This window comes from Scyliorhinus canicula, chromosome 13 (assembly GCF_902713615.1).
Source record: "Scyliorhinus canicula chromosome 13, sScyCan1.1, whole genome shotgun sequence".
Classification (NCBI taxonomy): Eukaryota; Metazoa; Chordata; class Chondrichthyes; order Carcharhiniformes; family Scyliorhinidae; genus Scyliorhinus; species Scyliorhinus canicula.
Window position 1 is genome coordinate 146,169,983 of NC_052158.1, and position 14,267 is coordinate 146,184,249.

Sequence of the window (14,267 nt, forward strand, 5' to 3'; positions counted from 1 at the left end):
CCCTATCACCCCTTGTGCACGCTGACCTATATTGGCTCCCGGTCAAACTGCAACTTGATTTTAGAATTCCCATCCTCATTTTCAAATTCCTCCAGGGCCTTTTCTCTTCCTATCTTTGTAATCATCTCCATCCCTCCAACCCCTGGATCTCAAAGGTGCCCTTTTTCAAACATTTAAATGTAATATGTAGCATTGCAGAAACATATCCAAGGTATTTGCCCATAATGATGAACGGCTTTCTGACTTTTCTACTTTCCCAGATGCAGTTTGAAACATGATGTGATAAATGTATGAAAAATATATGCATCTTATGATAGATTGTCTTAATGTTTTTCTTTGCTGATGCAAGACCAGAAATAGCTGCCAGCCATTTAACTTGTAGGGAAGAACAAATGAGCAGTAGATGATCTATCACTTGTAAGAAGTCTTACAACACCAGGTTAAAGTCCAACATGTTTGTTTCAAACACTAGCTTTCGGAGCACTGCTCCTTCCTCAGGTGAAAGTATAACTTGTAGCACACCAGATAACTGCACAAAAAGCATGGGTTGAAAGAATTAATAAGAGGATCAAGGGTTATGAAATGAATGAAATGAAAATCACTTATTGTCACAAGTAGGCTTCAATGAAGTTACTGTGCAAAGCCCCTAGTCGCCACATTCCGGCGCCTGTTCGGGGAGGCTGGTACGGGAATTGAACCGTGCTGCTGGCCTGCCTTGGCCAGCGATTTAGCCCAGTGTGCTAAACCAGCCCCAGGTTATGGGGGGAAGGCAGGAGAATGGGGATGAGAAACATATCAGCCATGATTGAACGGTGGAGCAGACTCAATAGGCTGAATCGCCTAATTCTGCTCTTATGTCTTATGGTCTTATACATCTGCGCTCCTCGGATTCCGGCCTCTTTAATCGCTTCATTGTGGGCCATGCCTTCAAACTGCCTGGTTCTAAACTCTAGAATTCCCTCCTTTAACCTCCCCATCACCTCACCTCACTTTCGTCCTTTATGACCCTTCTTGAAACCTACCTTTTTGACCCAACATTTGGACATCTGCTCTAATATCTCCTGACATGGCTCAGTGTCTAGTTTTGACCATATAATGCTCCAGTGGGATCTTTTAGTAGGTTAAAGGCACTACATAAGTAAGCTAAGTCGCCGTTATTTCTGGTTGCTATTCAGAGGACATTGGCTCGACAGAGCATCTCTCCCTCTGCCGGGACATGTCGTCTTGGTCGATATGGCACGCCACTGAGGGAATTTAAATTTAATCGTGTCTGGATACAAAATCAGATCATAAGAGAATAATAAACAAGATGTTGGCTTTATTAACTAACGATGTAAAATGAAGATGTAAATATTTCATCACAATGGAAGCTTCCAACGATTGTTCTGCTGTTCTTGCTTTTATTACCAAGAGCACCCTTAAATACAAAATGAAGGACCATAGAATTGGGAGTGGATTTGTGGGGTAGATTTGAAGGAAGATACCGTGTACCATGTTCTCGGCTGATTCTTGAGGTGGATGTGCTATTCTGAAGAAAGGTTGTAGAACTGCAGCCTGTTGCAGATCAAGGGAATAAGTGCAACTGAATCAGTTCACTGTGTATAAAACCTATGCGGTATTGAAAGACTGGCCGAACTGAGGGAGCACAGAGTTTTTGCTGCCTGTGATCAGTCAGTGAATTGAGGTACTGATTGAGTGCACAGCATGAGAAACATGGGGCGAGATTCTCCGCAAATGCGGAGAATCGTAAAGCCTGCCGTGGGACAGGCCGTGACCCACGGCAGCCTTCACGGCCACTTCCGGGGCCGATTCTCCCCCCCGGGCGGGGCTAGGAGCGCGGGCCCGTGTGTCACAGCGGCTGACGCGGCCGATGATGTCGGCCGCGCATGCGCAGTTGGCGTCTTTTCCCTCAGCCGCCCCGCAAGACGTGGCGGCTTGATCTTGCGGGGCGGCGGAGGGAAAAGAGTGCGTCCGTTACGGACGCACGGCCCGCGATCGGTGCCCACCGATCGCAGGCCTATGCCCCCCTTGGCACGGCCGTGGTGCTGCTGTGCCAATCGGGCCCCCAGCATCTGGCGCCCGTTTCACGACGGCAGCAAGCAGGTGTGTTTGCTGCCGTGTTGAAACGGGCGTGAAGGCCCGGCCGCTCGGCCCATCGGCCTCGGAGAATCGCCGCTCGCTGTAAAAAACCGCGAGCGGGGATTCGTGCCGTGGGTTGATCGTGGGGGGGAGAATAGCGGGAGGGCATGAAAAATGTCGGGAGGCCCTCCCGCTATTCTCCCACCCGGCGTGGGGGGCTGAGAATCGCGCCCATACTGTCTGCTGATGATAGATGGGTCTATTTAAAGGGCGCAATACATACAGCCTGCACTATATTGGAGGAACAGCATGTCAGACCCACACTGTATATATTAGTGCATCGATCAGACGGTGTGCACAGGAGGGTGTGGGGTGGCACGGTGGTTAGCACTGCTGCCTTACTGCACCATGGACCCAGATTCAATTCCAGCCTGGGCCACTGTCTGTATGGAGTTTTGCCATCTCCCCGTGTCTGTGTGGTTTCCTCTGGGTGCTCCGGTTTCCTCCCATAGTCCAAAGCTGTGCAGGTTAGATGGATTGGCAGTGCTAAATTGCCCCTTAGTGTCCAGGGATGTGCGGGTAAGTGGGGTTACAGGGATAGGGCAGGAGCCGGGTTAGGATGCTCTTTCAGAGGGCTGGTGTAGACTCGATAGGCCAAATGGTCTCTTTCAGCACTGGTGGGATTCTTTGTGCATTGTGGATATAGTAAAGTTAGATGTGTCAATCTGAAGCCATCCATATGTGTGTAGCTAATAATAGAAGGATCTACAATTCCTTTATTCTGAAAGGGTTTGATGTGAACCCCGAGCAGCATTCACATTGCATACCTCAGAATGAACAATCAGGCCGTCAAGGCTCCCTTTTGAGGTTGCGTCACTGACATCACCTTCCAAGATTGAATCAGTCTCTTTCTCTGAAACCAATACAGAACAATAAGTGGCCCAACCTCTGCTTTCTAGGCAACACAAACTGGACGGTGTTTTACTGAAACTCAACATCTTGAGTTGCATCATTCAATGAGACTGCACAGCTACACTTGACTCACCAGTTAATCTACTTATTGAACTGTTAGCAGAAGTGATTTAAAATCTGTTTGTGACTACAGTAATCACCATGCAAGCAAATAGGGAAATGTTACCCCTCTTTAAGCACCCTGTAGAGACTACTGAAGGATCTGGAGATGAGGAAACACACTTAGGTGGGCTCGTGCCCATACATGTTCATTCAAATTGCCAGTACAAAATACCTTTAATGCTATTTTGTTGTTGGAAAATGTGCCTGTGCTTTTGTATAGTTCTCATCATCAAAGATGCAGCTGTTACAGCTCTTCTGGCACTAATCAGTTGGGATGTAACAATGGAAATTCAGCACAAAAATGAGATTTCCCTGTCAGTTCATGGGCAATGCTTCAGCTATGGGTTGACAGCTTCTGTGAGCAAGTGAAACTCCATCTAGTGGTAGAAATACATAGCTGTGTGTATGACAGAATAGTGATGCCCAAATGAGACTTGCGTGCAACATATATTGCAAATCTATTATCAGTTCTGGTCTCCGGATGAAAATAAACATATAGAGGTACCAGAGAAAATGATTTTGAAGGGTGAGACCGGAACTGGAAGGTTATACTTGTCAGAAGCAATTAAACAAGCTGGAGCTCTTTTCGCTAGAGAGGAGAAGGTTGAGGTGGCCCCAGATAGGAAGATTGTTAAAAATGTAAGGGGCTTTGGTAGGATATACATGGAGATTATGTTTCCACTTGTGGGGGAATCCAAAACTAGGGGTCATAAATATTCAGGAGAAACTCCTCTACCTAGAGTGTGATTAAAATGTGGATCTTGCTACCATGTGGAGTAGTTCAGACGATTCACCTTTAAGGCGAAATTAGGTAAGAGCATGAGGAAGAGCTGGAACAGAGGGAGGTTATTCCCAAGGATTATATGAAGTAGGGTAGGAGGAGGCTTGTGTAGAGCAGAAATACTGTACTGTTGGGTCAAACTGAGAGTTTTTGTGCTGGAAATTCTATGTAATATAATATGGATTGTTAGAAGGTTAAGTTAGTGCTTATCACGCTGTGGACAGTTTTAGGAGCTACATGAACAGCCGGGTATGTGTTAGACAGACCAGACATTCCCCAGTTTAATGCTGAGCAATGGCCAACCTCAGCTAAGTCACAATGTTAAGGGATTTGCAATTGACACCAGTGCTTTGAGCTAGTGAGAACAAAATAGTTGAGATTCGTGACACTTTATATAAACATGATCCCCTGATGCCTGTTGTGTTGCAGGATTGGTGATCAATCACAGAACTGATTTTGAGATTGAGGTGTGATTCAAATATCAAGTTTGAATCTTTGTGGTAATCTCTGCTCTGAGCCACTTGATTGTGGGTTCACGCACACTCCTTATGACATCTCAGTGGGCATTTCAGTGCAGTCTTTTGGTGGAGGTATTAAACCGAGACCCCGTCTGCTCTCTCAGGTGGCATTATTTGAAAAAATAAAGCAGGGGACTCATTGCAGGTGTCCTGGCCAACATGTAACCATCAACCAACATCGCTAAAACAGACTGTCCAATTTCAGAGAGTGTATGCTACACATATTACCGCAGTTACAGGTCGAGACCTTGGAAAGTTGTACACTTCCTTACATAAGAACGAGCAGCTCAATGGCAGGTCCGAGGTCAACCCTGTTGGAGGACAAGGAAGTTGGCTGGGAAGAAGTGTTACAGTGGCAACAGGTCCTGGTCAACATAGTACATTGCTGGGCCTGTTACCTTATTGGGTCGTGCTGGGTTTGGTTTGGTTGTGGGTGCTGAGGATGAATGGGGGTGGGTCGTTTTGCTGCACTTATACCTGCCACTTACTCCGCTTGACAGGTGTTCCATTCATGTTGGGTCTACCTTGGTTGATGAGGATGTTGGCTACTACCCCATTGGTGGGATGGGGGTGGAGGGGCTAGTGGGTGGCACTGGGGGTGGTAGTGGGTGGCAGTGGGGTGGTTGAGTGAGGATGGTTGAATCATAGCCCCTTAAAATTGGTCAACTAGTGACAGAATATTAATATATATCTATCGACGTACCTTCGTTCGGAGAGCTAAAATATGCTGATAGTTGGCTAAAGAATTCTGATTCACTTTTGTCCAATTTCTCTTGAGGCACGATCATAAAAAATGGATTAAATTCAAATGAAAAAATATGTTAAAAAGCAGATTTTGTAGAAAGGAATTACTGCATTATATTCACGTCAAATTCCCCACATAACTCTGCTTCCATTGAACTGCTGTGTCCCTTTTTCGAACGAATACACAGTTAAAGGATCTGGCACTTACATACAATTTATAAATACACAAATTTTAGATTTTAAGACTATAACAGGACATGAAACTTTGTGTGCAAACAAAACCTGTCATTTGAAAAAAACATTTCAGAAAATTACTTGTTGCTTGAGTATTTGCCAATGTGGGACTGAAAATGGCTTGCGTTGTCTGGTACAAAAACCAGGATCCATCCACCTCAGAGTGCCACTGCTGACCCTTGTCAAAGTCAAAAGGGTCAGAGATCATCTGGTTTAAGAGCACCTGGCAGAGATCTAGAGTCACGTGTGGTCCATTCCAGGAATAGTGTGCCCAGTCTCGGAAAAACCTTTCTAAGGGGACAAAATAAATTTTTCTCATTTCCTTGCAGGTTTGTTGTCATTGGCTGTCCCTCGACTCGTGGACGACATTTGCACAGCGTCCCAAGTTTCTGCCATGGGCCTTCATGTGAGTGAGGCAATGGGATCCAGAGTGGAGGATTTGTTTCCCTCTCTGCTGCTGTCCTGCCTCATTATTAAGGTGTTTGGATGCAGCTGAATGGGCAAATTATCACCATTTTGAAATACTGGTAGCAGGCTTCTGCCAGTCATTAACATCAGCACTGTCGCATATCGAGGAGAGTTTCAGAGTGTCTTTGAAGCATTTTTATTTCGTCACCCCTGGAAATTGGGCCATTTGAGAAAACATGACCTGGGAGGGGTGATAGTTTGTTGGCCATCTGGACACTGTCTCCTGCCAGCGAAGTTGATTCTGCAGGGGTTTTGCCTGAATGCTTGTGGAGCTATCTCCAAGGAGGACACTAGTATTTGTTCGGCAGTCCTCCCATTGCATCCAGAGGAGGCAGCGGAAGCATTCCTGATGTAATTTCTCCATGGCAAGGCTGAAATCCATAAATTGTTGGATTAATGGGCCATGATCGCTCAACAGTGCACAGGCCAGCAATTGCAGGGACGTGGTGAATACGTGCCTTAGAAAGAGCGCAATGCAGCCTTCCCAAATGGATACCTGTAATGAGGGCATTTTTCTGAGGAGAAATATGGGCAACATTCCCTGGAATTTAAAATAGGAGCTGACCTCTTGAAATGCATACGATTCTTAAAGGGTTTGATGAGGTAGATGCTGGGAAGATGTTCCCCCTGGCTGGACAATCTAGAACATGGGGTCAGAGTCCTAGAATAAGAGATTGGCAATATGGGACTGAGTTGAGGAGAATTTCTTCCACTCAAAGGGTTGTGAATCTTTGGAATTCTTTAACCCAGAAAGCTATGGATGCTCATTGTTGTGGACAGAGATCAAACAGTGAGTGAAGATAAGATCCAACAGCTTATTAATTAAAGGAATTCAGACACCCCAGGTCTCAATCGTATGACGGGGTGGGTTTGAGTTGAGAGCCATTGTGTTTTGGAGCAGGTAAATAGTCAGGCCATTACTATGTTCCAGGGACATAGCCTTAAATTGAGGGGTAATAGATATAGGACAGACGTCAGAGGTAGGTTTTTTTACGCAAAGAGTGGTGAGGCCGTGGAATGCCCTACCTGCAACAGTAGTGAACTCGCCAACATTGAGGGCATTTAAAAGTTTATTGGATAAGCATATGGATGATAATGGCATAGTGTAGGTTAGATGGCCTTTAGTTTTTGACTTCCCATGTCGGTGCAACATCGTGGGCCGAAGGGCCTGTACTGCGCTGTATCGTTCTATGTTCTAGGTTCTATTAATGTTTCATTGGGTACCAGGAGTCACAAACAGCTGCCTATGTCCTTGGAGACACAGTGGCTGGGTTTCTCCGTTCCAGAGCCAAAATGGAGAATTGGGACTGGTCCCTACAAGCACAAGGAGCATCCCCGACATGCCATTCCATGTCATGGCAAAAAATGGGGTTTTTCCCGTGTTCTTCCATGGCACACTGGGATCCGCTCTGGAATCATAAGTGTTGGGGGGGGGGGGGGGGGGGGGGGTGGATCTAATCTCTTGGACAGTTCTTGCACCTCTGAGATCCTGAGATCGGAAAAGGTGCTCCGATCTCCATTAGCTGCTGCAGCCCCCCCCCCCCCCCCCCCCCCCCCCCCCCCCCCCCCCCCCGCTGGCAGGGAACCCTCCCCACCGGACACACGCTCAGCCCCCCCTCTCCCAGATCCCCCATTCATCCCCCCACTCATCCAGCAGACCTCCATTTCAGCCCACCTCACCCCCACAGACCGCCCATTCATTCCCCCCTCATTCTGCCCCTTCAGGCCCTGCCCGTGTCAACCTGGCACCTTGCAGACCAAAAGGTGGCACAGTGGTAAGTACCCTCCCAAAAATATCAGCTAGGGTGCCGAGGGGGTTTTCTTCCCGGGAGGTGGGGGTCAGACGGATTCTGCCGGGCTGGAGGTCCCTCAGTTGGAGCTCCTTCGGCTGCTCTCCCCATCCGCAGCCTTTAAAACCATTAAACAGTCACTCGGTGTGTAAAAATATGTCGACGTATGTAAAAGGTTTTCCCATAATAAAGTGAAAATGGAGTCATAGAGGTCTGCAGCACAGAAAAGATCTTTTGGCCCATTGCTTATGTATCAATCAAAAATAATCACCTAACTATTCTAATCCCATTTTTTTCCACTTGGCCCAAAGCCTTGTTTGTCCTGGCATTGCAAGTGCACATCTAAATGCTTGTTAAATGTTATGAGGGTCTCTGCCTCCAGCCCCCTTTCAGGCAGTGAGTTCCAGACTCCTACCACCCTCTGGGTGAAAAGGTTTTTCCTCACATCCCCTTGAAACCTCCTGCCCATTTACTTAAATCTATATTCCCCTGGTCATTGATCTCTGCACCAAGGGGAAAGGTTTTTTCCTGTCTCCTCTACTTATGCCCCACATAATTTTATACATCTCAATCATGGCCCCCCTCAGCCTCCTCTGCTCCAAGGAAAACAACCCCAGTCTAACCAGTATCTCTTCATAGCTAAAACTCTCCAGCCCAGGCAACATCCTTGTAAATCTCCTCAGCACCCTTTCCAGTGCTAGCATATCTCTCCAGTAATGTGGATTCCAGAACTGCACACAATACTCTAGCTGTGGCCTAACCAACGTTTTATACAGTTCCAGCATAACCTCCCTGCTCTTAAACTCTACGCCTCGCCTAATAAAGGCAAGTATACCATATGTCTTCTTTTTTTAATCAATATTTTATTGAGGTATTTTTTGGTTTTACATCAACGACACAATTAACAAAATATGTAAGTCTATAAACATAGTGCAAAAAAAACCCCTGCTGCCTCCCTTACTGGTCCCACCTTTATTAACCCCCTATTCTAAACTAAACTAACCCCCCTCCCCTTCTGCTGACGATTATTTTTCTGCAAAGAAGTCGATGAACGGTTGCCACCTCCGGGCGAACCCTAACAGTGACCCTCTCAAGGCGAACTTGATTTTCTCCAGACAGAGAAAGCTAGCCATGTCAGATAGCCAGGTCTCTGACTTTGGGGGCTTTGAGTCCCTCCAAGCTAATAGTATCCATCTCCTGGCTACCAGGGAAGCTAAGGCCAGAACGTCTTTCTCCTTCTGGATTCCCGGATCTTCGGACACCCCAAATATCGCCACCTCCGGACTCGGTGCTACCCTTGTTTTTAACACCGTGGACATAACGTCTGCAAACCCTTGCCAGAATCCCGTGAGCTTTGGGCATGTCCAGAACATATGGACATGGTTCGCTGGCCCTCCCGCACACCTGTCTTCTACACCAAAGAACCTGCTCATCCGGGCCACTGTCATGTGAACCCGGTGAACGATCATAAACTGTATCAGGCTGAGCCTGGCACATGTTGTGGACGTGTTGATTCTACTCAACGCATCCGCCCAGAGACCATCCTTTATCTCTCCTCCTAACTCCTCTTCCCATTTGCGCTTCAGCTCCTCAGTCTGCGTATCCTCTGACCCCATGAGCTTCTTATAGATGTCAGAGACCTTCCCTTCTCCCACCCTCACTCTGGAAACTACTCTATCCTGAATCCCCTTTGGTGCATGAGCGGGAAGGTTGATCTTTGCGTGGACATGCTTGCAAATGAAAACAATCCCAACACAATTGTCCGACAGAGATGAAAAAAAAACCCTAGTTGAACTCAAACAAAGGAAAAGGTCAAACAAAAGATCCGGCATCTGAACAAACACACCTCCATCCCCCAACAATCTGCACCTGTAGATACCTAAATTTGCTTCCCCTCGCCAATCCGAATTTCTCAAGCTAGGAAAGCTCCCTTCTATAAACATACCCCCATCCTCTCAATTCCTGCCCTCTGCCATCTCCAAAATCCCCCGTCCATCTTTCCCGGGGCAAACCGGTGGTTATTACAAATTGGAGACCAGACCGATGCTCCCTCCACTCCCACACGCTTCCGCCATTGTCCCCACACTCTCAGGGCTGCCACCACCACGGGGCTGGTGGAGTACCTTGCTGGTGGGAACAGCAGAGGCGCTGTTATCAGAGTTTGGCAGCGCCAGCCCGCCCTCTTCCCGGCTCCGCTCAATCATCCCCTTTTTTACTCGCAGGGCCTTGCCCGACCATACAAAGCCCTTAATAGCTTTGTTAAACTGTTTAAAGAAGGAGCGGGGAATAAAGATGGGGAGACACTGGAACACAAACAGGAATCTCGGAAGAACCATCATCTTCGCCGTCTGGAACCTCCCAGCTAGTGACAGCGGGAGCGCGTCCCACCTCCGAAAATCGTCCTTCATTTGGTCCACCAGACGGGCCAGATTAAGTTTGTGCAACCGTTCCCATTCCCGCGCCACTTGGATGCCTAGATACCTAAAACTTCCCCCTACCACTCTAAACGGCAGTTCTCCCAATCGCCTCTCCTGTCCCCTTGCCTGAATCACAAACATCTCGCTTTTCCCCATATTTAGTTTGTACCCCGAGAACCAGCCAAATTCCCCCAGAATCTTCATGATATCTTCCATCCCCCCCACTGGGTCAGACACATACAGGAGCAGGACGTCTGCGTAAAGTGAGACTCTGTTCCAATCCCCCTCCCCCCTGGACCAATCCCTTCCAGCCCCTTGAAGCTCTCCCAACAATCCCAACACAATTGTCCGACAGAGATGAAAAAAAAACCCTAGTTGAACTCAAACAAAGGAAAAGGTCAAACAAAAGATCCGGCATCTGAACAAACACACCTCCATCCCCCAACAGTGCAAATACAAACTTTACCTCACTCAGCTCTGCATCTGGTCCCAGATTCATACAGCAGGCATTACAAATAATGTCCGAAAAAAACCTCACAAGAAACAAGAAACTTTTGCTTTGCAAAACATAAATGCTACAGCCAAATTCCAAGTTCAAAGTTCTCAGTCCTACACCAGTCCTTTCCTTTTCGTGAAGTCCTAAGCTTCTTCTGGCGACTTGAAATAGAAATGTTGTTCCTCGTATGTGACCCAGAGGCGGGCCGGGTACAACAGCCCGAAATTCACCTTTTTCTTGAAAAGGGTCGACCTGATCTGGTTAAACCCCGCTCTTCTACTGGCCACCTCTGCACTCGGGTCTTGATAGATCCGTAGGATACTGTTGTTCCACTTGCACCTCCTTGTCTGCTTGGCCCACTGTAAAACACGCTCCTTCTCCAGATATCTGTGGAATCTCACCACCATTGCCCTCGTTGGGGGGGGGGTTTCCCCATTCGCAGCTTCCTCGCAAGCGCTCTGTGAGCCATGTCCACTTCCGAGGGTTGGGGGAATCTCCCACCCCCAGCAGCTTCTCGAACATGGCCACTATATATGCCCCAGCGTCCGCCGGCGGGACCTGTTCTCTAGGTCCTCCACCTTCTCCAGAAGCCTTTTCTGCTGGTCTCTCAGCATCCCCACCTCCAACTCCACCGCTGTTTGATGTTCCTCCTGGTCAGCCAGCGCCTTCTCTACTTTCTGGATTGCCTGATCTTGGGCATCCAATCTAAGTACCAGCACAAAATTGCCTCTTTAATCGGGTCCAAGCAGTCCTGCTTCTGCCTGGCAAAGCCCTCCTGGATAACTTGCATCAACTGATCCATTGACCGCTAGGTCGACAAGCCAGAGGTCTGGTCCTCCGCCGTGCCTTCTCCCACTGCAGCTTCAGCCCAAGCTTTCTCTGTCGTTCTGTTTCTGTCTTTGCAAGTACTCCCAGTCCTCTTCTCCACGCACCAATGTGGGAATTCAGTTCATAATTGCCTCTGCATCAATTTATCAACTCAAGTCTGGTAAAAAATCGGGGGAAAAGGTCCAAAAGTCCGACCCGAGCGAGAGCCACCAAATGTGCGACTTACTCCTTCATAACTGCCACCGTAAGTCACCATATGCCTACTTAACCACTGGGACTTCTGGGGTAGCCAGAGCGGGCACACATTCGGTGGCTCCCACACAAGGTGGATGTTTTAAGTTTTTTCCCAGCCCGAAGGGTGAAGTATTTGAGAGAAAGGGGTGAAGGAGTGCCTGGGAAAGGTACTACTCCTCTGGTGTGGCTGGCGGATGGATCCACGGCGCAAGAAAGAAAGAGCTGCGGAGCAGGAGAGTCTCCGTGGTGCGCCAGAGGTAAAGATGGTGGAGGACGGGACTTCCGGTGGTGGCAATGCGGAGCTAAGCCGCACGTTTGGCAGCTCCTGCTTTTTTTGGACTTTTGGGCTCTTTTAAGAGCCTGCAATGGCCTGTTTCGACTTTTCCCCTGGGGGGAAACACAGCCAGTGTGCCTAGAAGCCGGTGGATGGACTGGACTCGCAGTGGAGCGGTCCAGAAATCGGTTTTACCTCAGAGAACGGCGAGAGGCAGAAAAGGCAAGTTGGCGACGGGCGGGGAAGCAGAAGCGGCGTGGCAGCTGTGGGCGCGGGAGCAGCAGGAGCTGCTTCAGCGCTCCTTCAAGGAGCTCAAAGCCGAAATTTTGGAGCCGTTTAAGGCCTTGCTGAACAAACTGGTGGCGACGCAGACGGCTCAGGCAGGGGAGATTCGGGAGCTGCGGCACAAGGCTTCGGAGAATGAGGATGAGCTTTTGGGCCTGGCAGTGAAAGTGGAGTTGCACGAGGCACTGCACAAGAAATGGCAGGCGAGGATGGAGAGATGTAGAACCGCTCCCGCCGGAAGAATCTACGGATTTTGGGCCTCTCGGAGGAGCTGGAAGGTTCGGATTTGGCGGCATATGTGGTCCTAATGTTAAACTCGCTGATGGGTGCAGGGTCGTTTCGTGGTCCCCTGGAGCTGGAAGGCGCCCATCGAGTGCTGCAGCGGAAGCCCAGGCCGAACAAACCGCCCAGGGTGGTGTTGGTCTGTTTCACCGCTTGGTTGACTGGGAGTGCGTGTTGAGGTGGGCGAAGAAGGAGAGGAGCAGCAGGTGGGAGAACATGGACGTTCGGATTTTTCAGGACTGGAGTGCGGAGGTGGCGACAAGAAGGGCTGCCTTCAATCGAGCAAAGGGAGTGCTCCACAGGAAGGGGGTGAGGTTTGGCCTTCTACAGCCGGCTCGCCTCTGGGTCACGTACAAGGACCGCCAGGTCTATTTTGACTCTCCGGTGGAGGCCTGGGCTTTTGTCCAGGCTGAGAACTTGGATTCGGACTGAGGACTGGGGGGGCTGGGGGGAAATGTACTTTGCTTGGAGGCTTTGCCCTCTTGGGTATCCTTTCGCCCATAGTGGCTGTGTTTGCTGATGGTTGTTTCCTGTTTGTTTTCGCCGTTTTTGCTATTTGAGTTATGGTTATTTGGGTTCTTTCGGGGTTTCTTTGGGGTTGTTGGTTATTTATTGTGGTGGTTATTTTTTTGTTTTTTCCACTGGTGGGTTGGGGAGAAGTTTGGGGTCCCGATGGGTCATGTGTCCGTCTTTTTCCTGCGTGTTGGGTCGAGGGGCGGGGCTCGGGTTGAAAGCGCGGGCTTTCTTCCCGCGCCGGAGGAATTGGGGGCGGGGCCGCGCTGGGAGGGAGGGATTGGCGACTGTGTTGCATCCGGGGGGGGGGGGGGGGGGGGGAGTGCGTGTTGAGGGGGGGCCCTAGCTTGGAGGGGGGGGGGGGTTTGGGGGGGGGAGGAGGAGGGGGGGTGCCGGGTTGTTGCTGCAGGGACTGTGAGGGAATGGATGGTGAAGGGGGGGGGGGGGGGGGGGGGGGGGGGGTTTGCCACCGTGGGGAGCGGGCTTGGGGGGTTCCCCGGGCACGTGGTGGGTTGAGGAAGGGCTATGGCTGATCGGCGTAGAGGGAAGGGGACGGCCCCTCGGGTTCGGAACGTGAGGGGGCTGAATGGTCCGGTGAAGCGATCCCGGGTCTTGGCTCACTTGAGGGGGCTGGGAGCGGATGTGGCTAAGCTCCAGGAGACGCAACTCAGGATTACGGATCATGTGAGGCTAAGAAAGAGTTGGGTGGGACAGGTGTTTCTTTGCTTGATGCAAAGAACCGTGGGGTGGCAATTTTGGTGGGTAAGAGCCTGTCATTCGTTGTGTCCAAAGTGGTGGCGGATAGTGCAGGGCGATATGTAATGGTGAGTGGGAGACTTCAGAGGGAGCGGGTGGTCTTGGTTAATGTTTATGCCCCCAACTGGGATGACGCGAGCTTCATGCGGCGTATGCTGGGCCTGATCCCGGACCTGGAGACAGGGAGATTGATTCTGGGTGGGGACTTTAACACAGTGCTGGATCCGGCTCTGGACCGCTCGAAGTCTAGGATGGGCAGGAAGCCGGCAGCGGCCTCGGTGGTGAGGGGGTTCATGGATCAGATGGGAGGGGTGGACCCTTGGAGGTTTTTGAAGCCGGGGGGGTAGGGAGTTCTCCTTTTTCTCCCATGTTCATAAGGTGTACTCCCGGATTGACTTTTTCGTGCTTAGCAGGGCGCTGATCCCGAGAGTGGTGGGGGCGGAGTATTTGGCGCTAGCCATTTCTGATCATGCTCCACATTTGGTGGACCTGGA

The 14,267-nt window shown here is 49.7% G+C and overlaps 1 protein-coding gene across 6 annotated transcripts in view; it reads right to left on the reverse strand.

The window, feature by feature from the left end:
• Window positions 1–14,267, reverse strand: part of LOC119976068 (glutamate-rich protein 6) — a 78,613-nt gene that overhangs the window by 40,690 nt on the left and 23,656 nt on the right. For 5 of the 6 annotated variants that reach the window (XM_038816199.1, XM_038816201.1, XM_038816200.1 and 2 more), the window contains exons 4-5: window positions 5,156–5,224; window positions 2,907–2,992 (exon numbers count right to left, since the gene is read on the reverse strand). In XM_038816199.1, the coding sequence (XP_038672127.1) occupies window positions 2,907–2,992; window positions 5,156–5,224 (155 nt within the window). The remainder of the gene's footprint in view (window positions 1–2,906; window positions 2,993–5,155; window positions 5,225–14,267) is intronic. The other variant, XM_038816198.1, reaches the window with a different exon arrangement.